Source organism: Sminthopsis crassicaudata, chromosome 3 (genome assembly GCF_048593235.1).
Source record: "Sminthopsis crassicaudata isolate SCR6 chromosome 3, ASM4859323v1, whole genome shotgun sequence".
Taxonomy (NCBI): Eukaryota; Metazoa; Chordata; class Mammalia; order Dasyuromorphia; family Dasyuridae; genus Sminthopsis; species Sminthopsis crassicaudata.
In genome coordinates this window covers 636603581-636629102 of record NC_133619.1, presented here as the reverse complement: position 1 = coordinate 636629102, position 25522 = coordinate 636603581, and the positions used below count along the sequence as shown (strand labels likewise).

Sequence of the window (25522 nt, the reverse complement as noted above, 5' to 3'; positions counted from 1 at the left end):
AGCCATTTCCAGTCATATGAAAAAATGCTCCAAATCACTACTGATTAGAGAAATGCAAATGAAGACTTCACACTTCTCAGATTGGTTAAAATGACAAAACATAATGATAAATGTTGGAGGGAATGTGGAAAAACTGGGACACTAATGCATTGTTGGGGGAATTGTGAACTGAGAGCAATTCAGAACTATGCTCAAAAGACTATAAAACTGTGATCCAACAGTGCTTCTGCTGATTCGTATAATCAGCAACAAGAAGATTATATGATGATCAATTCTGACGGACAGGGCTCTTTCCAACAATGGGATAATTCAGACCAGTTCCAATAATCTTGTGATGAAGAGCACCATCTATACCCAGAGAGAGGACTGTGGGAATTGAGTGTGGATCACAACATAGTATTTTTACTCTTTATGTTATTTGCTTGCATTTTGTTTTCTTTCTCAGTTTTTTTCTCCTTGATCTGATTTTTCTTGTGCAGCAAGATAACAGTATAAAATATATATATATATATGTATATATATATATATACACATATTAGATTTAACTATATTTTTATTATAGCTTTTTATTGACAAAACATATGCATGGGTAATTTTTCAACATTGACCCTTGCAAAAACTTCTGCTCCAACTTTTCCCCTCCTTCCCTCCACTCCCCTCCACTCCCCTCCACTCCCCTCCCCTAGATGGCAGGTAGTCCCATACATGGGATTTAACCTATTATATTTAACATGCATTATATTACCTGCCATCTAGGGGAGGAGGTGTAGGAAAGGAGGGGAAAATTTGGAACACAAGATTTTGCAAGAGTCAATATTAAAAAATTACCCATGCATATGTCTTATAAATAAAAAGTTTTAATAATAATAATAATAATAAAAGAAATAATGAGCAAGCTGATATCAGAAAAGCATGGAAAGACTTAACATGAACTGATGCTTAATGGAGTACAAACAAAAGGACATTGTACACAGAAGGTTATGTGATGATCAAATATGATGGAATTGGCTTTTTTCAAGAATGAGGTGATTCAAGACAATTCCAACAGACTGTTTTGGAAAGAGCCATCCACATTCAGAGAGAGAACTATGGAGACTGAATGTGGATCAAAGCACAGTACTTTCATCTTTTGTTGTTTGTTTGTTTGCTTGTTTTTTTTTTTTTTTATTTCTTGTGTTTTCTTTTTTTCCCTTTGACCTGACTTTTCTTGGACATCATGGTGAGTAGGAAAATATGTTTAGAAGAATTGCACATTATTTAACCTATATTGGATTGATTGCTGTCTAGGGGAAGGGAGAGGAGAGAAGGGAGAGAGAGAAATTTGGAACACAAAGTTTTGTAAAGGTGAATGTTGAAAGATAACTTTGCATGTATTTGGAAAAATAAAAAAAATATTAAAAATAGGTCTGCCAAGGTCTGCTCATAGGTTCTTTTGTCAGCTTAGGATTCATTATTTTATGTAGACCTTCCCAGAGAGGCAAGGTCAAGAGGCTCTTCATTTTTAGTTTGCTTCATCTGCATTGTCTGAGTATCAAGCACTATAAAACTATGGTCCTGGAAGAAGAAAGCATCTCAGACCATGAGAAAGATTTATGTTGTTAGAAGTGGCCATGGATCCTTTTATAAAATGTTATTGGCTTGGATCTCTGCCTAGGTCTTTTTTATTGTAGTTCGGATAAGGTTGGACCTCACAAAAGAAAACAGATTTTACAGATACAAATGAGAGAAAAGGACATTAGTAATTCTTACTAAGGAAGAAATTTCCCTAGAAATTAAAATGATAGATGAAACAGAACAGCATTCGAAAATGCTTGCTCATTGGCTGCATTGGACCATTATCACTAATAAATACAATATAAAAAAAAAAGAAGAAGAAGAAGAATGGGGCAAGGGAGAAGGCAAATACAGTACACTAGGAAGAGGATAGGATAAGAAAGATGGGGAAAATTCTTCCAGGTCAATGAAGTATACCAGAAGTTTATACAAACAAAAAGGAAAATGAACAAAGGCACACTTGATCCTCATTTTAATCTGAACTGATCAAAGGAGGAAAGAATACATATACAATAGGATAAAGAAATGCATTTCACTCAAACAGAGAACAGTAGAGAAAGGATAGAGTAGAAATAAGAGAATAAGAGGGAGGGTAGATTAAAGGAGAGATTAATTTTAAATATACAGATAACAATCATAATTGTAAATGTGAATTGGATGAATTCATCTAACATCAAAAAAAAGATAGCAAGAGGGATTAGAAGCAGAATACAATAACAGAACACAACTGTTGTACCTTGTTGTTTTTGTTAAATTTATTTTATCGAAAAAAAAAAAAAAAATAAAGAAAAGCAAAAGAAACACAAAACAAAAGAAAGCAAAACAAAAGAGAACACTGTCATGTGCCCAGCAGAACATTAGGGAGGATACAAAATATATTACCAGATCAAGAAAGTATATATATATATATATATATATATATATATATATATATATATATATATATATATATATATATATATATATATATATATATATATATACATGTATATATATGTATATATATGTATATATATATGTATATATATATACATGTATATATGTATATATATACATATATACGTATATATATGTATATATATATGTATATATATATATATATATTAGTAGAAGACATTATATTCATGAATGTTCACTATTTCTTTACTTCCTTGTAAATTGTTTTTTGATTCTCTGCTGCACACCTTCTTTATTTTATTCTTTTCCCCCCTTTCATCCCCCATCCCCATTCCAAAACAACCTACAATTAGGAAAAGATATATTTATGTATTCGTATGTAGATATATACATAATACATAGACTCTCTCACAGACATAATAGTACCTTGTTTATAAGAAATACATTTGAAACAAAGATGTCCATAGAGCAAATATATATCATGCTTCAGTTGAAGTGCAAAGAGGTAGAAATAGTAATCATAATCTCAGACAAAGCAAAGGCAAAAATGGATCTATGTAAAAGAGATAAACATTTTGTGATGAGCGTTAGGTAAGAGGTACCTAGATGAAATTAGGGTTAATTGAGTTCTAGTAGCGGCGCAAGAATCCCTGTAAAGGAATTTACAGACCTGAAAACCTAGATTAATAAAAGAGGTTTATTTAAGGTTTGGAAGTAAGGGTAAAGGTAGAAAGATGCCAGGGCCAGGCTGGCACTGAGTGGACAGGAACCCTTAACATGGCCAGCATAAGGATGCCATGTTGGGGCTCCTGCAAAGAGTGGACTCCAGGGTTCCCCTTTTTATAATGGGGGCCTTTGGTAATCTTGAAAGAGGCCCGTGGGTTGGGGTCCCAGATTGGCCTCTGGCTTCAGCCAGGGTTAGAATTTGAATAAGATTCAATGGGTTTTTAGACAAGGAGGAAGCTCTTTGTGCTGGGGGTGGGGGTTGGGGAAACCTGAGCAGATCATTAGAGTGGGGACTGGGACAGCCCAAGTGAGCTCAGATGGGGGGGGGGGGGGCTGGAAAAGCCCGGATATCTTCCATTGGGATTCATGAGGGTTGGGAATTAGAAAGGAATCTTTAACCCATATAATTTTGAACTACATTTTGTTGAAAGGTCTCAAACACAATAAGTGTATATATGAATACTGAACATATATGTACCAAATGGAATAGTATATGAATTCCTTTTTAAAAAATATATATATAAGTTCCTAAAGAAAAAGTTAAATAAGTTACAGAGAGAAATAACAAAACTGTAATAGGGACCTCAGTTTACCCCTTTCATAATTAGGTAAATCTGGCCAAAAAAATAAATGAAGGAGCTGAACAGAATTTTAGAAAATTCAGCCATGATAAGTATCTGGAGATTATTAGATGGGAACAGAAAGGAGTATACATTTTATCCATACATACACATATTATACATAATCATAGCTATGCATGATACTGTTACAAAATGCAGTAGGACATCACAAATAAATGCAGAAAGGCAGAAATATTAAGTACAGTTTTGACAGACCGTGAAGCAATAAAAATTATATTCAGTAAAAAACTTTGAAGCAAAGATTAAAACCTCAATTAAATATTAAAATTGAAGTCCTGAAAATTGAAACGGTTCCCTACTGAATTAATAGATATAACTAGAAGTAGCTTTTTATTTTAACGGTTTCATCATTTTTTTAATTTTTAAAGTGTTATATTTTCCAAACATGCATAGATAGTTTTCAACATTCACTCTCGAAAAACTCTGGATTCCAGTTGTTTTTTCTGCCTCCGACTTGGTCACCCCCTCCGCTAGAGGCAAATAGTCCAATATATATTAAATATGTGCAATTCTAGAAGCAGTTTTTAAAAACACAAGAAATACTGTAAAACTAGTTAGCTTATTTTTCTTAAAAGAAAATCAAATTAGCAGTATCAAAGTGGAAAAAGTTGAATTCCTAACAAATGAAATAAATTAGAAACCACCTGCCCAATTCAATGCCAATAAAGTCATGATTTAATGAATGAATATTTACAAAAAGATAAAATGCCCAGATTAACAGAAAGTAATTAACAAGAAATAGAGGATTTAAACAATCCAGTCTTAGAAACTTATTAAGTTATTAACTCCCAAAGGAAAAAAAATCTAATGACCAAATGATTTTAACATCGAATCCTATCACACGTTTAAAGAGCAATTAATTCCAATGTTACATAAACTGTGGGGGGAAATTGGAAAAGGAATCTAATCAAATGCAAGGAAAGGGGAGGGAGGAGGAGGAGAGGAAGATGAGGAGGGGGAGCATTCACCACCAGCCCACATAGAGTTGGAACCTAGCTGGGACAAATCGGGGGCCTGCCTCGTGGTCTTTAGTGATTCTACAGGGCGTCAAGGAACAACTCTCCCGGATGTGCAGGCTAACGAGCATCTCCTGCCCTCCCGCTCCAAACCCGGCCGAATCTGTTCTCCCCTCCCCCTCCCCATCCCTCCCCCTCCCTCCCTCCCCCCCTCCCTCCCTCCCCCCCTTCCACCTCCCCCCACCTGAGGTTTCCGGCTCAGACCTTTTCCTTTGTTCCATCCCTTTCCCTTTCGGCCAATAGGAACCCGGCTCGCGCCTGCGTCCACACGCCCTCCGCCAATCAGAGCCTGTTCTCGAAGGATACTGCGGCTTGAACTCAGGCCCAAGGCTGAGAGTTGTGCAGGTGTGTCCGGTGTGTCGGGGCGCGGCTCGAGAGGCCCGGAGAACTTCTTTGCCTGGCGGAGGGTTAAAGGAGCCCCGGACGCGTGCGCTCGGTCTGTTGGGATAAGTTCTTGTCGGGCAGAGGACGCATCATGAGGGGTTTGCTGGTGAGCGGCCCGACCCCCTGGGACCCTGCCCCACCCCCTTCTGGTACCCGCAGGAATGTGACATTTCCTCCATCCCGCAGAGAGTGGTCGGGTTCCTTTCCAGCCACTGCAGGCGCAGGCCGCGCAGGCCGCACAGGCGACGCTTGGTCCCCTCGAGAGGGTCACCCCCCCCAGGAGGGGATGGACGCGTGCCCGTCACCCCCCCCCCCCGGAGCCGGGGTGGGGACAGTGAGCGGGAGGTGTGGATAAGACCGAGGCGCAGCTTTAGGAAAAGGAAGGATGCTCCCAGAGGCCTCGGACGCGGTCACTCCCCGGAGCTAAGAAACACTCGCTGAGTCCTGAGTCTCTTATAGTGGAGAAGAGATCGAGGGGAGGGCGGGAGACAGAGTCACCCAGAAAAAGGCGTAACAGCAGCAAACGTGGCGCTAAATGGGTCGGCTCTGTTCCCCCCCAAATCCACGCCCCTCCCCTCCCTCCCCTCCCCCACCTGACGGCCTATTCGGGGACCCTGGCCAGGATTAATGAGGATCCCTCCAAAGCTGAGATTCTTCCATCCTGATCCAGGGGCCAGAAACCAGAGATTCGCGCCCCTCCCCCCTCGCCTCCCCCCTCCCCCATTATAGCTCCTTCTAAACCCCGGCCGTGCCTTCCCACCCTACCCCCACCCTAGGTGTCTCGTTCGAGAGCTCTTCTGCGGTCCTTCAGCTCCAGCGCCAGAAATCTCTTTGAGAACAAAGTGGCGGAGAAACAGAAAATCTTTCAGGTCAGGGGGAGCCCAGGCCCTGCCCCCTCTGTCGGGGGCCTCCTTCCTTGGGGATCCCCCCCACCCGTACTCGTCCTACTTCTCCCCAGGGCCCCAACGTATCTCCCCCCTCCCCCTCCCCCGGCTCTGAGGGACCCTGGGAGAGACTGAGGCTTCCGCACAAGGGGCAGGGCGGGAAAACCCCTCTGGGAGTCCAGGCTGGAGCAGCTTCCTTCAGCCCTTGGCAGTGAGGGTAGACCCTCACCGCTCCCCGTGGTCTCCCTCCTAGGAAAACAACGACCTCCCGGTCTTCCTGAAGGGTGGAGCCCTAGATAAAATGCTATTTAACCTGACCATGACGATATCTGTGGCAGGTGAGTTACCAGGAAGGGCACCGGGGCTGGCCCTAGCCCAGAATGGGAGGCTTTCTGTCCAGGGTCCTGAAGGTCACTCAGTCACATCCGGGCACCTGGGCCTTACTCAGCCGAGGTGTCCCCTGGCCCGGGATGGGGGTGGGCTAGGAGGGTGCCGAGTGCTGCCGGGGAGGGGTCGGGACAGGTTGGGATACAGCTTACTTTCCTCTTTCTCCCAGGAACTGGCTATAGTCTCTTTTTCTTGGGCTGGGCCTCTTTTCCCCAAAAGAATAAAATGTAAGAGAGCTCCGGAAGATGGGCCTGGAGAAGTTGGGGCCAGAGCCCGGATTGGGGTGAGGCCTGGGGCTGGGAGTCAGTAAAACTTCCCCCCACGGGTTCAGCTAACTCCTAGTCGAGTTTGTCTTTTGGTCGGTCTGTCTGGGCCCCTGGGATCCTTCCTCCCTCAGCATCCTCTCCAACCCCCTAAACTATTGCAGCCCCACTGCCCAGTTCTAAAAGAACTCCAGTAGAGGGCAAATCGGGGGAATTTTCATGGAAGGAGAGCCTCCCCTGGTAGGGTCACCCCCTCATAAGGAGTATCTGTCTCATGATTCCAAAAGATGCTCCTCATCTGCCTCCATTCTGAAGTTCTCTCCAGATCCTTGGGCTCACCATGATGCTTCCTCTTCAGACCTGGGAATTCCTCTTTTCTGGGGGTCCCAATCCATAGGGAAACTTGGGGGGCAACAGGATTCAGTCAAAGCACTCATCCTGGTCCTGGAGCAGGTAAAGTGGTCTTGGGGAGCGTGTCTCCCTGCTGGACTTTCGGACATCTGAAGCAGATCTTGGACAACCCACCCCTATTTTCTTCTGGTTTATTTTTTTTCCTGAGGCTGGGGTTAAGTGACTTGCCCAGGGTCACACAGCTAGGAAGTGTCAAGTGTCTGAGATAAGATTTGAACTCAGGTCCTCCTGACTTCAGGGCTGGTGCTCTATCCACTGCGCCACCTAGCTGCTCCATCCAGTTTAATTTTAATTCATTCTTTATCATTCAATCAAATAGTATTTATTAGGTGGATACTATATGTTGCACTGGGATTACAAAAAGAGAAATGAAAAGTCCCCCTGAATTCAAAGAACTTATGTCTTACCAGAGGAGACAGACAAAAGTATATAAGTGCAAGATGTTGGAGGGAGGAGCACCAGAAATTGGGGAAAATCCAAAGAGGCTTCTGGGGGGCAAGGCACTTGAACTTTGTTTTGGAGGAAGTTGGTGATTCTCCAGGGAGGAGGTGAAGAGGGACAGCACTCTCAGGATGGGGGCAACTCAGGCCGAGGTGTGGAGATGGGAGCTGGAATACTCTGTGTGTGTGTGTGTGTGTGTGTGTGTGTGTGTGTGTGTGTGTGTGTGTGCGTGTGTGTGTGTAAGAACATCAGCTTGGACAGCCTGATCGACGGAAGCTTTATTGCTTACCATGTACCAAGCTCACCAATTCTAATGGGGGACACAAGAAGCATGGAAGGTTTCTGCTACAAGTCGAATGGGAAGGTCCCATGGTCCTTAGGATGCAGGAGCAAAGCAAAGAGTGATGTCTCCTTTTAAATGTCATTTTCACTAATAAAACCATATAAAAACACAAAAAAGAGAAAACTATATCAATATATTGAGCCATGGCAGTGCCAAGGACGTTTGGTGGCAAGAACTTTGCTTTCTGGATCTTCAGTAGCTGTGAGAGAAGGAGGAAGGAAAGGAGGAAGAGGAGGGGGAGAGGAAGAAGAAAGAGAAGGGAAAGGAGAGGAAGGAAAAGGGGAGGGGGAAGGGAAGGGAAAGAGGAAGGACTGAGTGGGAACAAAAAGGGCCATCAGTGGAATTACTCCTAAGAGACAAGGGGCAGATAAACACTTAGCCTAACCCAGCACTTAAAGAGTTGACAAATTCTAAACACACTTAATGGAAGCACTGGAGGAATATGTATATCAGTCATTTGACCTTTTCCTGGCCTGAAGTAACAGTTGGTCTGGTAAGGATTGGACTCAATGTCCTGAACTACTACCCTCCAGAACGGGGTGAACACCAAAAGCCATCCATGACTCTTATTAATGAAAAGGGCTATTCAGAAACTCCCTTTTCCTCATTAGGATAAGGTAAGGAGGAAGCCCATTTCCAGGGTGGGAGAGCCAGGGGAGGAATCCCCAGCAGTCTCGTCTCCCGAGGCTGGAACTTCCAAGTGTTTCCAGTTTCCTGACTGACTCTTTAGGGCTCAGGACACATTTTCCTGTAGAAACAATAGGAAATTTAGAGGGCTTCTAAAACTATTTTAGTGCAATGGCTTAACATGGCTAGTCTGGGCACCTAGACACTCTGGAAAATTGTCATTGTTGTCATTTCAGTCATGTCTGGCTCTTCTTGACCAACGTTTGGGATTTTCTTGGAAAAAATATTGGAATGGCTATTTTCTCATTTTACAGATGAGAAAACTGAGGCAGGCAGGTTAAGTGATTTGCCTGGGGTCACATAGCTAGGAAGTATGTGAGATTTGTATTGGAAAATTAACTTGCAAAATGCAAACTCTGGAAGTAGTAATAGGTCATATTTATATGGCACCTACTGTGTGCTAAGCACTGTACTAAGCACTTATAATTTGTGTAATTCTTAAAACAATACTGGGGGAGGAGAGAGGCAGGTCTGTTATGAACCCCATCTTGTAGCTAAGGAATCAGGTGACTTGCCCAGGATCACACAGTAAGAGCCTGGGATCAGATTTGAGCTTAGGGTCTTCAGGACAACAGGTCTGGTGCTCCATCCCCTGCATCACCTACAGGTGATGATCTGTCACTACCATTAGACTAGATGGTTTCCAACATTCCCGTGGGTCTGGATCCTGTGGTTGGAGTCTGGGTCGTAGGAACCTGTGAGAGACCATTGGAAGAGCAGGAATCTGCCTTTGGGCCTCGAACCCCTTTGGTGGTCAGTCTGCGGACATCTAGGGAGTCCTCAGGAAGCAGAAAATGAAATGAATGCACAGGAAAGCAATTATCTTGAGATGCAGCTGTCCAGTAACTCAGGCTCTGGGGTTAAAGTGAAATGAGGCCCTGGTGGACCATAATATTCAATTAAACAATATCATAAATAGATTCAATGAATGCAATTTCCGAAGTTAAAGGATATTAGCTCCAATATAATATTATTGCTTTGCCCCCATGGCCACCATGGCAACCAGCCACAACAGGAAGGAGATGCCGCTCCAGGAAGATTTCTGACCTCAATTCCCTGTAGACGGGCCTAGGAGATTAGGGCATCAGAGGCTTCTCCATCCTTTAAGGGACCAGCCCAGACTAGATGTGTCACCACCTGCTCCAGAGGGCGCTGGGCAGGCTGAGAAGGAGGAGGAGGGAGATGGGGTCCAAAGGGATGGGAGGAGGAGGAGGAAGTACCAGCTACAGCACAGGGGGTGGGGTGCCCTGACCCCCCTACAGCCCACTGAGGGATGTCTTGGTGAGTCCTCTTACCCTCCGCACCCCTGGCACTGCCACCCAAGGGCAGCAGTAAAATCCTGGCCATGCCTGCAGAAACATGGGACCGAACAAACTACAGTAGGGGAACGGGTGGGTTACCATTGGATGTCATCTTTGGTAGACAAAAGGAAGGGGCCGTTTTGTGTAAAAGCTGGGAACAGACAGATGCAGAGTGAGGGAGCAGAGGTGGGCAACAATGGAGGAATGAGCTCCAAAAGCCTCAGGGGCCCTCTTCAACCCGGGGCCAAGTCGGGTTCCAGAGGAGGATGGGAGATGGGAGCATTGTGCGTTCCTCCCGGAGAGGACTGACTCACCGTGCAGAGTGAAAAGTCAGGGTACTTTTGCACAGGCCCAATGACACCGGACTTTGATTTGATTCTGCAGTTTGTTTCCAAACTTGTTTTTCTTTCCTGCCTGACAAGGGAATCGGAAGAAGAGAAAATCCATTTTTGTTTATTGACAAAATTTAATAAAGGTCTCTCTTTCCAAAGTCTCTTCCACTGGGGAAGAACTGGAGTTTGGCTCTCAAGGGTTCTTGAGGGCTCAATAATCTCTGTAAAGTCATACCATGATATGCTCGGACTCACAGAACAAAGGAATCAAAGAAATATGATGCTTCAGCCTGGGGAGGCACTCAGTAGGCCATCTTCTCTCTCAATTCTCACCTCCCCCTTTCCATTTTATATTGTCACAGACAAACTGGGGCTTGGGAAAGACTAATTCTGCGGAGTGAGGCAAGTGGGGTTAAGTGACTTGTCCAGGGTCACACAGCTAGGAAGATTTGAACTCCAAATGGGGTTGAGTTTGGTGCTCTATCCACTGCACATTTAGCTGCCCCCTAAAAGACTTTAATTTATTTTTATTTTATTTATTATTTTTTTGCATGAGTAATTTTTTAAAATATTATCCCTTGTATTCATTTTTCCAAATTATTCCCCCCCCTCCACTCCCTCCCCCCCCCATGACAGGCAATCCCATACATTTTACATGTGTTACAATAAAACCTAGATACAATATATGTGTGTAAATCCCATTTCCTTGTTGCACATTAAGTATTAGATTCCGAAGGTATAAGTAACCTGGGTAGACAGACAGCAGTGCTAACAATTTACATTCGCTTCCCAGTGTTCCTTCTCTGGGTGTAGTTATTTCTGTCCATCATTGATCAACTGGAAGTGAGTTGGATCTTCTTCATGTTGAAGATCTCCATGAAAGACTTTAATTTAGAAAGGTCAAGGTCATCTTGACCTTTGTCCTGTCACTGGATTTTTATGACTTTGAGGCTCTATCTTAAGCCCAATTTACAGGCAAGCCAACACACCGCCCATGATGCCACTGGTCCTCTTCCAGAATGAAGGACAACAGGGACACTGGGCTTAAGCTGAATTCAAATCCACACTAAGATACAAACTGGCTGTGATCCTGGGCAAGTCACCTGTCTGCCTCAGTTTCCTCATTTGTAAAATGAGCTGAAGAAGGCTTTGCAAAGTGTCTCTGCCAGGAAACCCCCAAATGAGGTTGTGACTGAAAAGCAACTGTCTCTTATTTAGTAATTTATCCCACTTCCTCTAGAGAAGTGCTCTGGAATCATTACAGAGAACAGCTACCTAATCATTACCAAGAGAGAACATGTTGATAATTATCAGCTTTTCCCTTCAGAATGACATAGGATGGATCCAGACATCTCTCTGAGGATTAGACTTTAGGCCGGTCCTTGGAGACCAGACACGGCTGTTGCCAAGCCCGGACATAAAGTCTTGCCAGCTCGGCAGGAACTTTATGTTCCACCAGCAGAACATTAGTGTCCGGGGTCATCTCCAAGCCACCGGAGAATCAGAGGAGCTATGTCGCTCATTCCCAAGATCCAAGGTTACTCTTATTTTGGGAATGTCATATGCTTGTCCCCAGATATTTATTAAGAGCCCACTCTGTGCAAGTCCCCATGGAGATACAGAGATAAAAAACTGGCCAATAGAATTTCACACGTTTAACCTAGATCGGATTGCTTTCTGTCTTGGGAGGAGGGAGGGAGAAAATTTTGCAACACAAGGTTTTGCAAAGGAGAATGTTGAAAACTGTCTTTGTGTGTATTTGGAAAAATAAACTATTATAAATAAGAAAAAAAGGAAAAAACTGCCTGCCCTCCAGAAGCCTTTAGTCTAACAGGCTGAGGAAAAACAGTTAATGCAGTCTTGGTATAAGGGCAAGCAAAGCAGGGAGAACTAGGAAACAAGGGGGTGGGCATCGCTGGCAGAATGTGTGTCCCATGCTTTTCCTCCTGGCTTGCTGTGGCTTCTCCATGGTCCAGCTTGAAGGAGTTCAAACCTGAGCAATAGGGAAAGGCTGCTATAGAAAGGTCCCTGATCACCATATAGAGCAGTGGTCCTCAAACTTTTTAAATAGGGGGCCAGTTCACTGTCCCTCAGACTGTTGGACTGGGAGTCGTGGCTCCCAATGGTCCCATGGCCCCAGAGTCTGGAGTTTCTTGCAATGTGGGCAATCTCTAACTTCTACTGTGGTAACTTTGTTTTCCTGTGCTACAGGCCAGGGAGGCTTTTCCCAATCACACCTCATCCCTGAAGTCCGTCCCTTCACCTCTCTGCCCTCCCAGGGTGTGTTCCAGCCCTTTTCAGAGCAGACATGGGCTCATATTTCCCTTTGCTAATTTTCAACTATCCCTTTATTTTCTGTACATCCAGAGCTATGGGAGAGGAGTATGAAATGGACACTAGAGTCTAGCTAAATACTTCAATAGATTCATTACTTCATGGGTGAGTATTTCTTTCACCAAAGTATCCTGCAGCCCCTCCTCTAGACTTGCTCATTTTGAGTGACCCTGAACTATCCACCCATAAATCCTCCATTGTCGGGTCAGCCGGTACACCAGAGGACTTTCTCTAGTTCTTTTAGTGTCCCTTTAGTGTCTTCCCCACAGTACACAAGCTGTCCAGCTAAAAGCTTCTTATTCTCACTCCATTATCAGCTCTCCTTCTGTCTCAGTCACACACGTTCTTAATGACGTCTTTTATATCACTCATTCTATATAAACCATTTTAGGAATTATGTTACCACCTACATTATGTCCAACAGGCTTCTTTCCATTGTACTGTGGGAAATTTTAGGTAACAAGATTATGGTTAATCAGTAGTCACAGCCCCTTAAGTCACAGGGAGAATATAGGAGATAGAGATGTGTTTGGGGGCAGCAAACATTGAAAGTACAGCACAAGTTTCATCCGGGATTAGGAGCATTGGGAGATACCATGCCTCCTTTGATTAGGAATCATTTTGTTTGAACCTTGGATCATACACTATTGGAGGACAGAAGGAGAGAGAAAAGCATCAAAACTCGAACCTAAAAGTGAAAAAATTTAGGGGGAAGCAGGAGATTGTGTGCCCAAGTCTTAATATAGGGCTAGCTCAGAAACAACCAGTATTTCTGGGGAGGTGGGGGAGGGAAAGAATAACAAATTAAAGATAATGGATAGAGATATGGGAAGGGTAACTTGGAGTGAGACTAAGAAAAAGTCTTAAGATATAAAAAGGATTAAGGTTAGACATGCAAAGGATATGGACAGACAATTTTCAGATGATGAAATTGAAACTATTTCCACTCATATGAAAGAGTGTTCCAAATCACTACTGATCAAAGAAATGCAAATTAAGACAACTCTGAGGTATCGTTACACACCTGTCAGATTGGCTAAGATGACAGGAACAAATAATGATGAATGTTGGAGGGGATGTGGGAAAACTGGGACACTGATGCATTGTTGGTGGAGTTGTGAAAGAATCCAACCATTCTGGAGAGCAATTTGGAACTATGCCCAAAAAGTTATCACACTGTGCATACCCTTTGATCCAGCAGTGCTACTACTGGGCTTATATCCCAAGGAAATACTAAAGAAGGGAAAGGGACCTGTATGTGCCAAAGTGTTTGTGGCAGCTCTTTTCATAGTGGCTAGAAACTGGAAAATGAATGGATGTCCATCAATTGGAGAATGGTTGGGTAAATTATGGTATATGAATGTTATGGAATATTATTATTCTGTAAGAAATGACCAACAGGAGGAATACAGAGAGGCTTGGAGAGACTTACATCAACTGATGCTGAGTGAAACAAGCAGAACTAGGAGATCATTATACACTTCAACAATGATACTGTATGAGGATGTATTCTGATGGAAGTGGATAACTTCAACATAGAGAAGATCTAATCCAATTCCAATTGATCAATGATGGACAGAATCAGCCACACCCAGAGAAGGAACACTGGGAAATGAATGTAAACTTTTTGCATTTTTTGTTTTTCTTCCTAGGTTATTTTTACCTTCTGAATCCAATTCTTCCTTTGCAACAACAACAACAACAACAAAATTTGGTTCTGCACATATATTGCATCTAGGATATACTATAAGATATTTAATATGTATGGGAATGCCTGCCATCTAGAGGAGGGGGTGGAGGGAAGGAGAGGAAAATTCAGAACAGAAGGGAGTAGAAGGGATAATGTTGTAAAAAATTACCTATGCATATGTACTGTCAAAAATGTTATAATTATAAAATTAATAATAATAAAAAGGTTAGACATGCTAGGAAGACATGGAAATTTAATGAAAGTAAAAAAGAATCATTTATATGTTAATCTCTTTGTTCTAAAAGGTTACCCTTAAATTTTATTGCATTGTTTAATATTCAAGTCTAAATTATTTTGTGACCAACCAAAATTCCAGAGGCTCCCCCCCGATGAAGCATACTCCCCACTTCCTAACAGAGAAGTAATGGATTCAGAGTGCAGGAAATTTTTTTTGGGGGGGGACATAAACAATGAAGGAAGTTTTGTTTGCCCATACACATCCGCACATCTTTGGTTAAAAAAAGGTTCATTCTTTTTCAATAAGGAGATAGGAAAGAAAGAAGATACAGTTTTATTAATGAGAAAAATTAAATTTTAAAAATTATTTTGACCAAAAAAAGATTTTTATTTTTTAAAATAGATTCATAAGTTAGGGGGTATTAATTCTATTTTCAGACAGACTACTTGAATCTGTATGACTCTACCACCCAAGAAGACTGCTAAAGTAAGACTCCCCCCATCCCAAACATTTTTCCCCACCCACATACCAATGTCATAATAGCTGACAGAAATGTTATCTGGACTCTTGGGTATTTAACAAAGTGAAAAGTCTAAGTTCAACTTTTCTCCCTTTCATTGTACCCCTAGGGTTAATTCTGCAGTGTGCAGTTTCTGATGCTTGGTGAGGGCTGCCCGCCTACTGAAGGCGCTCCCACAGTCATTACACACATAAGGTTTCTCCCCGGTATGAATTCTCTGATGTTGAGTGAGGAATGTCTTCCGACTGAAGGATTTCCCACACTCGCTACATTCATATGGTTTCTCCCCAGTATGAGTTCTTTGATGGTAAGAAAGGGATGAGCTCTGGCTGAAGGCTTTCCCACATTCATTACATTTGTAGGGTTTCCCTCCAGGGTGTGTTTTCTGATGTGAAAAAAGAGCCGAGTTCAGTCGGAAGGCTTTTCCACATTCATTGCATTCATAGGGTTTTTCTCCAGTGTGAGTTTGCCGATGGCGAGTGAGGGTTGAATTCTGGCTAAAGACTTTTCCGCATTCACTACATAAATAGGGTTTTTCTCTCGTATGAATTCTCTGATGGGAATAAAGGGCTGAGCTCTGTCTGAAAGTTTTCCCACATTCGCCACACTCGTAGGGTTTCTCTCCGGTGTGAGTTTTCCGATGCTGCGTAAGGACCGAGTAGTATCTGAAGGCTTTCCCACATTCACTGCATTCATAAGGTTTTACTCCAGTGTGAATTCTCTGATGTTGAGTAAGAGATGAGCAGTACCTGAAGGTTTTCCCACAGTCAGTACATTCATAGGGTTTCTCTCCAGTGTGAATTCTCTGATGTTCAATTATATACGTACTCCGACTAAAAGCTTTCCCACACTCACTGCATTCATAGGGCTTCTCGCCAGTATGAGTTTGCATATGTTGAGTGAGGGATGCATGGTAACTGAAGGCTTTCCCACATTCACTGCAGGTGTAAGGCTTCTCTCCAGTATGAGTTCTCTTATGGGAATAAAGGGAGGAGATCTGGCTGAAGGCCTTTCCACATTCATTACATTCATAGGGTTTCTCACCAGTATGAATTCTCTGATGCTGGGTAAGGCACGTGTTCTGGCTGAAGACCTTCCCACACTGATTACATTCATAGGACTTCTCTCCAGCATGGATTCTCTGGTGTTTAGTTTGGTCGGAATTCTGTTTGAGGACATTTCCATGTTTATCACAGTTATGGGGTCTCTCATTTTCAGGAATTCTCTGTTGTGTCACAAAATTCCTCTCAAATCCACCACATTCAGAGACACTCTCCTCAGTGGCGATTTTCTGGTGTGTGATTGTCACTTGCCTCAAATGTCCCTTCTTAGTTCTGTGCTCTCCCTCCAATTTTGCCACATAGTTCCAGGCTTCTTTCAACTTGGATTGTGAGGGACCATTCTTTGTAATAACTTTCTTGGATGGTCTTCCTTCAGAACTGTCCCACTCTGGAGATAGTACCTTGGTCTTGACATTGGTCTCCCAGACTGAAAGAAATTTTTAAAAAATTCTCTGTACTGTATGTTAAGAAAAAGGAAACTGCTGTGGAGATAATAGAACTGAAAATATCTGCCAAGATTATAAGGCTTTGAGAATTATCCAAAAAGTCCATGCAATGTAAGAAGAGCACAAATGGAAAAGGAGTACTGGGTTGAGGGAAGAGATCTAGTATTTAGAAAATAAAGTCCATGCAGAAGGGTGAATTGGGAGATGGAAAAGATGATGGATGGACAAGTTAAACTAGGAAATTATGAATAAAAGGAAATAGAATGCAGTCAATAATATTGTCTCTCTAAACGTTTTCCCTTCTACATCCAGTGTATCCTAAACACTGCTACCAATTTAATTTGCTGAAAATTTACTGTATCTATCCCTAGCTAAAATTTCTTTGATGGCTTCCCAGTTATCAGGTAAAGATGAAAGTCAACCTGGAATTCAAAAGCTTTGCCACAATCCAGTCCAATGGTACCTACCCTATCCTACCCATCACTACACTCCAACACATCCATAGTTCACCTTTACTAGGATTGATCATTCATGCCTTGGATGCTTCCTTTACCCATTGGGTTCTGTGCCTCTCCCTTTCCTTTCCATTTATCTAAATCTTATTCACTTTTCAGAGCTCAACTAAAGGTCCACCTCCTTCCATGAAGCCTGATATAACCACTGGAGCCTGAAGATTTCCTCTCTTCCTTTTCAGATGTTCTATAACATGTGTTATCCAAATCATTGTGAGAGCTTAATTACTCATCTTCTAACTCCTTTATATTCAGGGTAGGGGATAAATCATATTTCTTTTGTACTTCATTTTTTGTGCCCAGTAGGTACTCAGTAAATAAGAAATGAATGAGTGAATATCCTGGGACAAAAGGCAGAGAAACAACAGTTGTTACTTTTTTTTTTTTAAGATAAATTTTATTTTAAAAGATAAAAAGGGGGCAGCTAGGTGGCGCAGTGGATAGAGCACCGGCCTTGAATTCAGGAGGACCCAAGTTCAAATCTGGTCTCAGACACTTAACACTTCCTAGCTGTGGGACCCTGGGCAAGTCACTTAACCCCAGCCTCAGAAAAAGAAAAAAAAAGATAAAAAGGTAAAGATTCTTCCTGAGTCTGATGCCAAAGTAAATACCTAATCAACAGATCAATTGTTTGAATACTAAATAGTTGCAAACCCTATAGATGGGCTCAGAAGTTCAAAAATGTAGAATGGGAGAAGCCTTGGAAAGCCATCTAATCCAATCCCAACATTTTGTAGATGAGTGAACTTTAGGTCCAGGGAGGAGATAGGAGAAGTCGTAGTATAGTGGAGAAAGTACATTAGGCTGGTGTCAAGACACAACTGAGTCAAATCAAGACACTGACATTAATTGTGTGATCATGTCATTTATTCTCTAGAAGCTTCAATTTTCTCATCTGCAAAATGGGGTTATATCTATAGTATTACTAGGTTGTTGTGAGAATTAGACTTTGGTGATATATAAAGTAGCCTGTCAACCTCAAAGTACATATTGTCAGTTATCATTATTTAATTAAGTATAAGGTTAGTTTTTCCCTCCAGGAGATCATCATCTACCTGGAGAAAATAGATTAGCACATGTGAAACAAGACAACGATGCAGGGCAAGATATAGTCATGTATGAGATTGATAAAAAAGATTATAAAACTCTTGAGTATGGATGGAGTGTGGAAGCCATACTTCCTTAGTATGGCGGTCAATATGAGATAGTTCCACTCAGAAGACATTTATTAAACATTTCATGCAGTGAAGGAAAGTTTCACAGAAGAAGACTGATCTGGGCTTTTAATGAAGAAAGTCACAGATAACCTTGGGGTGGGAGGAGAATAGCTCATGTTGACCCACCATTTGGTGGCTAAAAATTGATTTTTTCACAGCAACCCAGGAAAAGAGGTTGCAGATAAATGTAAGAAAGAGCAGAAGAGGGAAATAAAGTGGTGGTGATAGTGGTTGTTCAGTTATTTTTATTGTTCAGTGTTCAGTTGTTTGGTGTTTTTAGTTATTGTCTGAATCTCTGGGACCTCATTTAGGACAATGTGGTCTGCTTGGCTGCCCAGCTTATTTTACAGAGGAAGAACCAAAGCAAGTTTTCAAGTTTCAAGTTTCCCAAATCCTCTGTCTTCTTTACATTATATACGCAGTCAGTGACCAAGTTAGTGACCAAGCTAGTATTCATTTTTTTACACTGACCTACAATTTATTGTTTTCTCCCTTGTTACTTACTACTGCCCAGTCCAACTACTTTGGCTTCTGTGATAATCCAGATCTTCCCTAAAACTGCTCTGAATATACCTGACTCCCTGGATTTCAAGGCCCTCCATAATTTATTTTTTCCCAAGCTTGTTTGCAGCCCGGTGGAACCATAGTGAATAGAGCATCAGGCCTGGAGTCAGGAAGACTCATTTTCCCGAATTCAAACCTAGCCCTAGACACTTCCTAGCTGTGAAAGACTGCATATATAATGTAAAGAAGACAGAAGGTTCCAGGCCAATCTCCCCCCCCCCCTAGTTTCTAACCTCAGAGTAAGAAGGGTACTGGTATGGTATAACTGCCTATTGCTATTATTATAATAGCACTCTTTTCTCCCAACTGCTCAAAAAAGTCCTTTTGAATTTGGGAGGTGGGGTGAATGTGATATAAATATTTTATTTTGTCTGAAATTTTATGATTTAATTAAGCATTGACAATATAGGAGTTTTCAGAGAAAAAATGGTCACAATATTTCTTACAACATGAATGTATATTTGAATTAAATTTCCCCAAAAGGGGAGAGGGTAACCTCTGTAAAGTGCTGGGGTCTTCAGGCTGGGCAAGGCAGGCTAGTAATGTGAGAAAGTAGAGTTTTAAAAACAGAAGGCAGCTTTTTTTAGTCTGACCAGAGTATCTGGAAAGCCGAGAAAATCCAGGATGAGCGGATGGCAGTAGAGATTCCACAGAAAACTATCTGCTGGAGAGAGAAAAAAAAAAAAAGCCCCAACATAGGAGACTTGGGATTGCTTCTCAAGAGACAAAAGAGGCTGAAGGAGATCAATGAATGCGACTGGAGTGAAAATGGGGGAACCAGCAAGATGGCAGTTTTAAAAGGTCAGACATCATACTGTGCACAAGATGACACAAAGTTGTGAGATGATCAGCCGTGAATGACTTTGCTCTTCTCAGCATTACAGTGATACCAGACAACTCTGAAGGGCTTACTATGAAAACTGCCATCCACCCCAGAGAAAGTAGTAAAGTAGAGAAAGTAGTGTCTAAAAACACACTTCTGAAACTTATTTTTCATGAGGTTTTGTTTTGTTTTTTTTGTCTGTTTTCTTGGACAATATGACTATTATGGAAATGTTCTGCATGACTACACATGCATAACCAGTATTGAATTGCTTGCCTTCTCAATGAGGGGGAGGGAAGGGGGAGGGAGATAATAAGGAAGAATCAAAAGGTTTTTTTTCTTTTTTTTCCTAGGATTTTTTTTGGCTGAGGCAACTGGGATTAAGTGACTTGCCCGGGTCGCACAGCTAGGAAGTGTTACATATCTGAGATCACATTTGAACTCAGGTCCTCCTGACTTCAGGGCTGGTGCTCTATCCACTGCACCACCCAGCTGCCTTGGGAATCAAAGTTTTAGAAACAAATATTAAAAATGGTTCTTACATATAACTGGGGAAAAATAAGATACTAAATGAGATAATTTTGATCATTAAAAAAAAAAATTAGAGAAGGGGGTCTCTGGGCTGGAAAGCAGAGTGAGGACCCATTATTGAAGAGTTCCCTTTGCCCAAAGGCGTAGAATACCTTCCTTTACTGTCCTAGTTTATCTCTTTATAGTCCTAAATCTTTTCATTATTTAAGAAGAGTGGTGTACTCTACATCAAATGAAATGAGATACTATTTGTCAAGGGCTTTGCAAATATCAAAAAACAATATAAATCCTGGCTACAGTCATCACTGTTTGAATTGGGGGGCGGAAACTGCAGGCAGAAAGTGGAGAAGGCCTCTCTAATCCAGGGAGAGAGTGACTTTCTGACCTCATCCCCACCTCCCTCAGAAGCCTCAGCATGTGAAAGTAGACGTGTAGCCCAAGCCCAGGCCCAGCTCAATGCTACCAGTCCTGGCTCAATGTTACCAGGCCTGGGGCTCAGGCCTAGCTCAATCCTATCAGACCCAGCTCAGGCCCAGCTCAATCCTATCAGGCCTAGCTCAATTCTACCAGGCCTGGGTCAATGCTACTAGGCCTAGCTCAATCCTATCAGGCCTAAGTTAATTCTACCAGACATTGCTCAGGCCCAGCTCAGGCCCAGCTCAATCCTATCAGGCCCAGCTTAATCCTACCAGGCCCTAAAGAAAGGCTATGAAAGGAACTTTTATTATGAAATAAGAGAAACAAGAAAGAGAATCTCACTGAATGATGGTTTATGTCATCTCTGGGCTCAAGGTGAGCAAGAATGAACAGCTCTATCTGAAGGGAATGGAAGTTTATAATGCAACATCTGTTGGAGGAAGAGCTGGTAGAGGAATTCTAGAGAGAAATTAAGTCAACATAAAGTGTGTGTGTGTGTGTGTGTGTGTGTGTGTGTGTGTGTGTGTGTGTATTGTTTATATATATACTAATAAACTAATCCAAGATGTATAGAATAATACGTAATCTCTATATTTTATGTTTAACATATATGTATGTACATTTTTTATTTACATATGCATATATATCTTGTCACTTAGTTATGATTACCTGTGACCCCATTTGGAATTTTTTTGGCAGAGATACTACAGTGGCTTATCATTTCCTTCTCCAGCTCATTTTACAGATGAGGAAACTGAGGCAAACAGGATATAGCTGACTTGTTCAGGGTCTGACAGCCAGTAAGTGTCTGAGGCCAGATTTAAACTCAGATTTGACTCTCCCTGACTCTAGCCCCAATGCTCTATCTCCCATGTCACCCTGCTACCCTTATGCATACTTGTATATGTTGATTGCAGTCCTTTGTTGTTGAAGAGGACCAAGATGACATCACTGTTACAGTCGAGTTACTATGTTATAGTTCGACTGTGGCTAATCAGACAAGTACGAGCTCGCAACGCTCTGCCACAGGTTGGACACAAACAGTCCTTATGAACATTTGGAGCGGATTCTCTGACTTTGTGTATTTTGCGTTTCCTTTGGGCTAATTCTGCTCTGCTCAGAGCACAGCACTTTTGATAAGGGCACGCCATGCTGGGGGGTCCTGTCTCCCATGCCACACAATTCCAAAGTTCTTAAGGGAGACTTTATGATTGCCGTTGTATCGCTTTTTCTGACTATCTTGTGAACAGTACACACACACACACACACACACACACACACACACACATACACATATGCACAAATATATAGATATGCATATATATATGTGTACAGATTTGGTAGTTTGGAATATAAATTTATTTAGAAAAACTTTAGTGAGGATAGAAAAAGACTACAAGGAGTTGTTTCATAAGACAGCAAAGTGCATCAGAAAGCTAAAAATAAGTCTGTTAAGCTCTGTGTGAAACCCAGCTAAGTCCTACCATCCTGAGAGCATTAATGGATAATATTACGAGAGATTAAGGGAGATATTACACAGCAACCCTAAATAGAGATGCACCTAATGATTCTGCAGCAAAATTCTCAAAAGAAAACCTCAAACTTTTTAAAGAAGAAAGAGCCGAACATATTAAGTCCTGGGAAGCCGTAGTCAAGGTGACCCCAGGCAAACTCCACAGCAGCAGGTCCTTCTGCACATTGACCACAACTATATTCTTTGATAAAGAAAGAAGGAAAGAAATAGGGCCAAAGCTGGCAGGCCTGGAACTGGTCGAGAAACAAAAAACACTTTGTTGACTGTCTGTTCCTTTTGATCCCACCTTGATAAAGGCCATGGATCTGGGCCAAGATTTCACCCTGCTTTGTAAGCCTATTTGATCAACTGTTGGTTTGATCCATACTGACAAAATTTGCAATTAACCCCCCCACAAACTTTGCTGACTTACATGCCCATCTTTTCATCTCCAAAGAAAGTCTAAACACTGAGTATGATCTCAACAAAGGCATAAGAAGCAGGCAGACTGCAGCTGGGTCCACATGACTGGAAAGTGCACCGAGCCCAAGGTTCCAGTGTGTATTGGGTTGTCGTCATCATCATCAACAACAACGACAACAACAGTGTTTGACTCAGGAGCATGACCCGCAACCTTCAATCTTTAACAAGGAGTCATTCAAGAATAATCCAATGAGGAAGGATCAAGGAGAGAAGGGCAGATATTACCAGAGACAAGGTCCTGTGATTATCAAACATGGGACAAGACAGACCCTGACAGTATCATAAAGATGGCAGGGCCAAAGGAAGTGTCCTCCAGGTGCTCAGGTGTGGGAGGCCACAGACTGACCGAAATAAGCCTCAGGAGCTCTGGGACCACTAAAAAGGGGAAAAGTCAAACGGATGAAGATCATCTGCCCTCCAGACAAGGGTCTAAGGCTGGCTGGGAATTAATTAATCCAGAATTCAGCTATTGTTCTTGCTAACCGTAATGCCTTTGGTCACCTTGCTGGGATCTTAGCTGCCGCACCGCTCTGATAATTCTGTCTCTGTCCCTGACTTCCTTAGAACAAAAGCCCTTTTTACCTGGCTTTCTTCCTAAAATGATTAAATTGCCCAGAAATTTTGTTTCTTGGACCTTTTTCAACATCACACTCCTTAGTTCCAATCCAGTCATAATTCAGTCTTGCCTACTTCTTCTCATGGTGGTCTCCCTCCCAATCTGAGGCCCTGGATTAGAGCACTCAAGCTTTCCTGGCATGTGGTCTGCCCTTGCAGGGGTTATGCTCAGCCTGGCCTCTCATCTCCAATCTGGCCATGTGCTCCTAGCCTCCACAAAGGCCCTGGCCTTATACAAAGATACTGGCTTTTATGAAAGTCCAGGCCTCTACAAATGTCCTAGCCTCCCGTCTCCAACCTGGCCATGTGCTCCAGGCCTCTCTAAAGGCCTTGGCCACTACAAAGGTCCTGGCCTCTACAAAGCTTGGGACACACCTGAGCAGCAGCATCCCGGGAGTCCTCGGTCCGGCTTCCATGGCTCTCCGCCTCGTTCCAGGAGACAGACCAGTTCAGGCTTGGAGAGGATGAGCCCTGGCAGGGGGAAGACAAATGAGATGGGCTCAGGTGCTGGGTGGGCCCAATATGACTCCTGGGCAGGGCAGGGCAGGTGGGGGGCAGGGTCTGGTGATGGGCCTGGATGGGCATTTCTCAGAGGGACAATAAGAGTGTCCATTGACAGCAGGGGAGCTGCCCCCCCCCCAGAGGTGTCTGCACTAGGGAGGACTCTGGGAACAAGAGGAGGGAGGGATGGTCAGACAATGAAGCCATCCGGTTCTGAGGATGTTGACAAGGCTTCTGGAGCAGAAGCACTTCCTGGTGAGCTGCCAAGGGCCGGGGACCCAGCTGGGCCTGGAGTTAGAGCTAGGCAGGACCTGAGGTATGGTGGAATTTCACAAATGGGGAAACTAAGGCCTGTGGAGGCCGGCACGTCCCTGACTGCAACCCTGCTCCCCAGAAGTAACAGCCCTCCAGGGCCAACCTGCCCCAAAGGGCCGATTCGCAGCCTCCCTCCTTACCCAGGGAGACCAGGCTCCTGTAGTTCTCCAGCATCACATCCCTGTAGAGGTCCCTCTGGACAGGATCCAGCAGCCCCCACTCCTCCCGGCTGAAGTCCAAGGCCACATCCCGGAACGTCACTGAGTCCTGAAACATCACACGTGTTCTGCTTGTCCAGGGGCCACCCCCCCAGGACCCCAGAGTGGAGCAGCCCAAGGGGGCTATCATTATGGGACATCAGTCAGAAGCTCAGGGTTCTAGGCATCTGTCCTGTGCCACGCGCTGTGCCAGACTCTAGGAGCACTAAGTCAGTGTGATGGTCACAGGGAGTCCTAATGCCCTCAGATTACAGATGAGGAAACTGAGGCCCAGAACAAGATGTAGCTGCTCAGGAATTTGAACCCCGTGCCCTAAGGGAATCCCCAGCACACTTGCAATATAGGGAGCTCCTGGGCAAAGAAAAGGCAGAGGCCTGGTCCAGCCGGGAGGGTCTCTGGGGCTGCCCAGTCCAGCCTACACTCACGATGATTCCCTCTACAATGTCCATCAGCCAAGGAAAGCCCCGCTGCAGCACCAGAAGGGTCCATCCCGCCCTAGGACAGCTCCAGTAAGGGCAGATTCTCTTGATTTAAGGCTTCACTTGTTCCCCTGTAGCTCCTACCCATTCACTCCTGGTTTTGCTCTTTGGGGCTGGGAAGAACAAGACTAATACTTCCTCTTCCACAGAACAGCCTTGGAGATTCCTGGGAATTACATAATTATTTCTTAAACTCTCCTCTCTTCAGGAGAAACTTGCCCAAGGTGTTTATCAGGGCAGCCCCTGGGGTCTGACCAGGGCAGGGGCCATGGGGCGTCCCCTCCCTGTGGCTAGAAGCTCCACTGACAGCCTGGAGGGGACTTAAGGCTGGGCCAGGTTTGATTACATGGGGCAGCCTGACCTTCAGTCCCAAGAGAACTGGGTGTAAGCAGACCTTGGCCTAGCAGAGCGACTTTGTGAGGGGATGGCCTCCACGGCTTTCTTACTGCTGCTTGTGTGTTATTTCTGATCGGTGTGCTGTCCACAGGGTAGGTAAGACTACTGCTGTCCAGAGGGCTCTGGCAGAAGTCTAAAGCACAACTTCTGCCCCACTGAAGGCTGATTTAAACACGTTAATCATTGAATTCCTCCTTCCTCCTTCCCTGTATCTCATGGGTGCCAAGACTTGTAGTTCTTGAGCCCACGAGGGCATACAATAAAGTGCTAAGTTCCCTTCAAGCCCAGGCAACAGGAAGGACTTCTGCTTTGTCTAAGGTTATCAGAAGGGGGGTCTTTACTGGGAGTTACAGGATCAGCAAGGCTGTGTACCTCTAATTGT

At 43.4% G+C, this 25522-nt stretch overlaps 2 protein-coding genes across 3 annotated transcripts in view; one reads left to right on the top strand and one right to left on the bottom strand.

Annotated features, from left to right (window-relative positions):
- The first annotated feature begins 5098 nt into the window (after positions 1 to 5098).
- LOC141564324 (cytochrome c oxidase subunit 7A1, mitochondrial-like) lies at positions 5099 to 6814 on the top strand. The gene is made up of 4 exons (XM_074306663.1): positions 5099 to 5324; positions 5995 to 6087; positions 6356 to 6440; positions 6659 to 6814. Exons 1-4 carry the CDS (start codon positions 5310 to 5312, stop codon positions 6718 to 6720), a joined length of 255 nt encoding a protein of 84 aa, XP_074162764.1. The 5' UTR covers positions 5099 to 5309; the 3' UTR covers positions 6721 to 6814.
- A 7825-nt stretch (positions 6815 to 14639) lies between these two features.
- Positions 14640 to 25522, bottom strand: part of ZFP14 (ZFP14 zinc finger protein) — an 11229-nt gene continuing 346 nt past the window's right edge. Inside the window, exons 1-4 of one of the 2 annotated variants that reach the window (XM_074306662.1) lie at positions 25139 to 25522; positions 24188 to 24314; positions 23607 to 23702; positions 14640 to 16537 (exon numbers count right to left, since the gene is read on the bottom strand). The exon at positions 25139 to 25522 is cut by the window's right edge and continues 346 nt beyond it. In XM_074306662.1, the coding sequence (XP_074162763.1) occupies positions 15144 to 16537; positions 23607 to 23702; positions 24188 to 24221 (1524 nt within the window). In that variant the 5' untranslated portion in view covers positions 24222 to 24314; positions 25139 to 25522 and the 3' untranslated portion in view covers positions 14640 to 15143. The other variant, XM_074306661.1, reaches the window with a different exon arrangement.

Excerpts from the sequence above, each read along its gene's own strand:
- LOC141564324 (XM_074306663.1), top strand. Across the intron at positions 6,088-6,355 it reads AGAAACAGAAAATCTTTCAG|GAAAACAACGACCTCCCGGT; the intron begins GTCAGGGGGAGC and ends TCTCCCTCCTAG. Across the intron at positions 6,441-6,658 it reads CATGACGATATCTGTGGCAG|GAACTGGCTATAGTCTCTTT; the intron begins GTGAGTTACCAG and ends TCTTTCTCCCAG.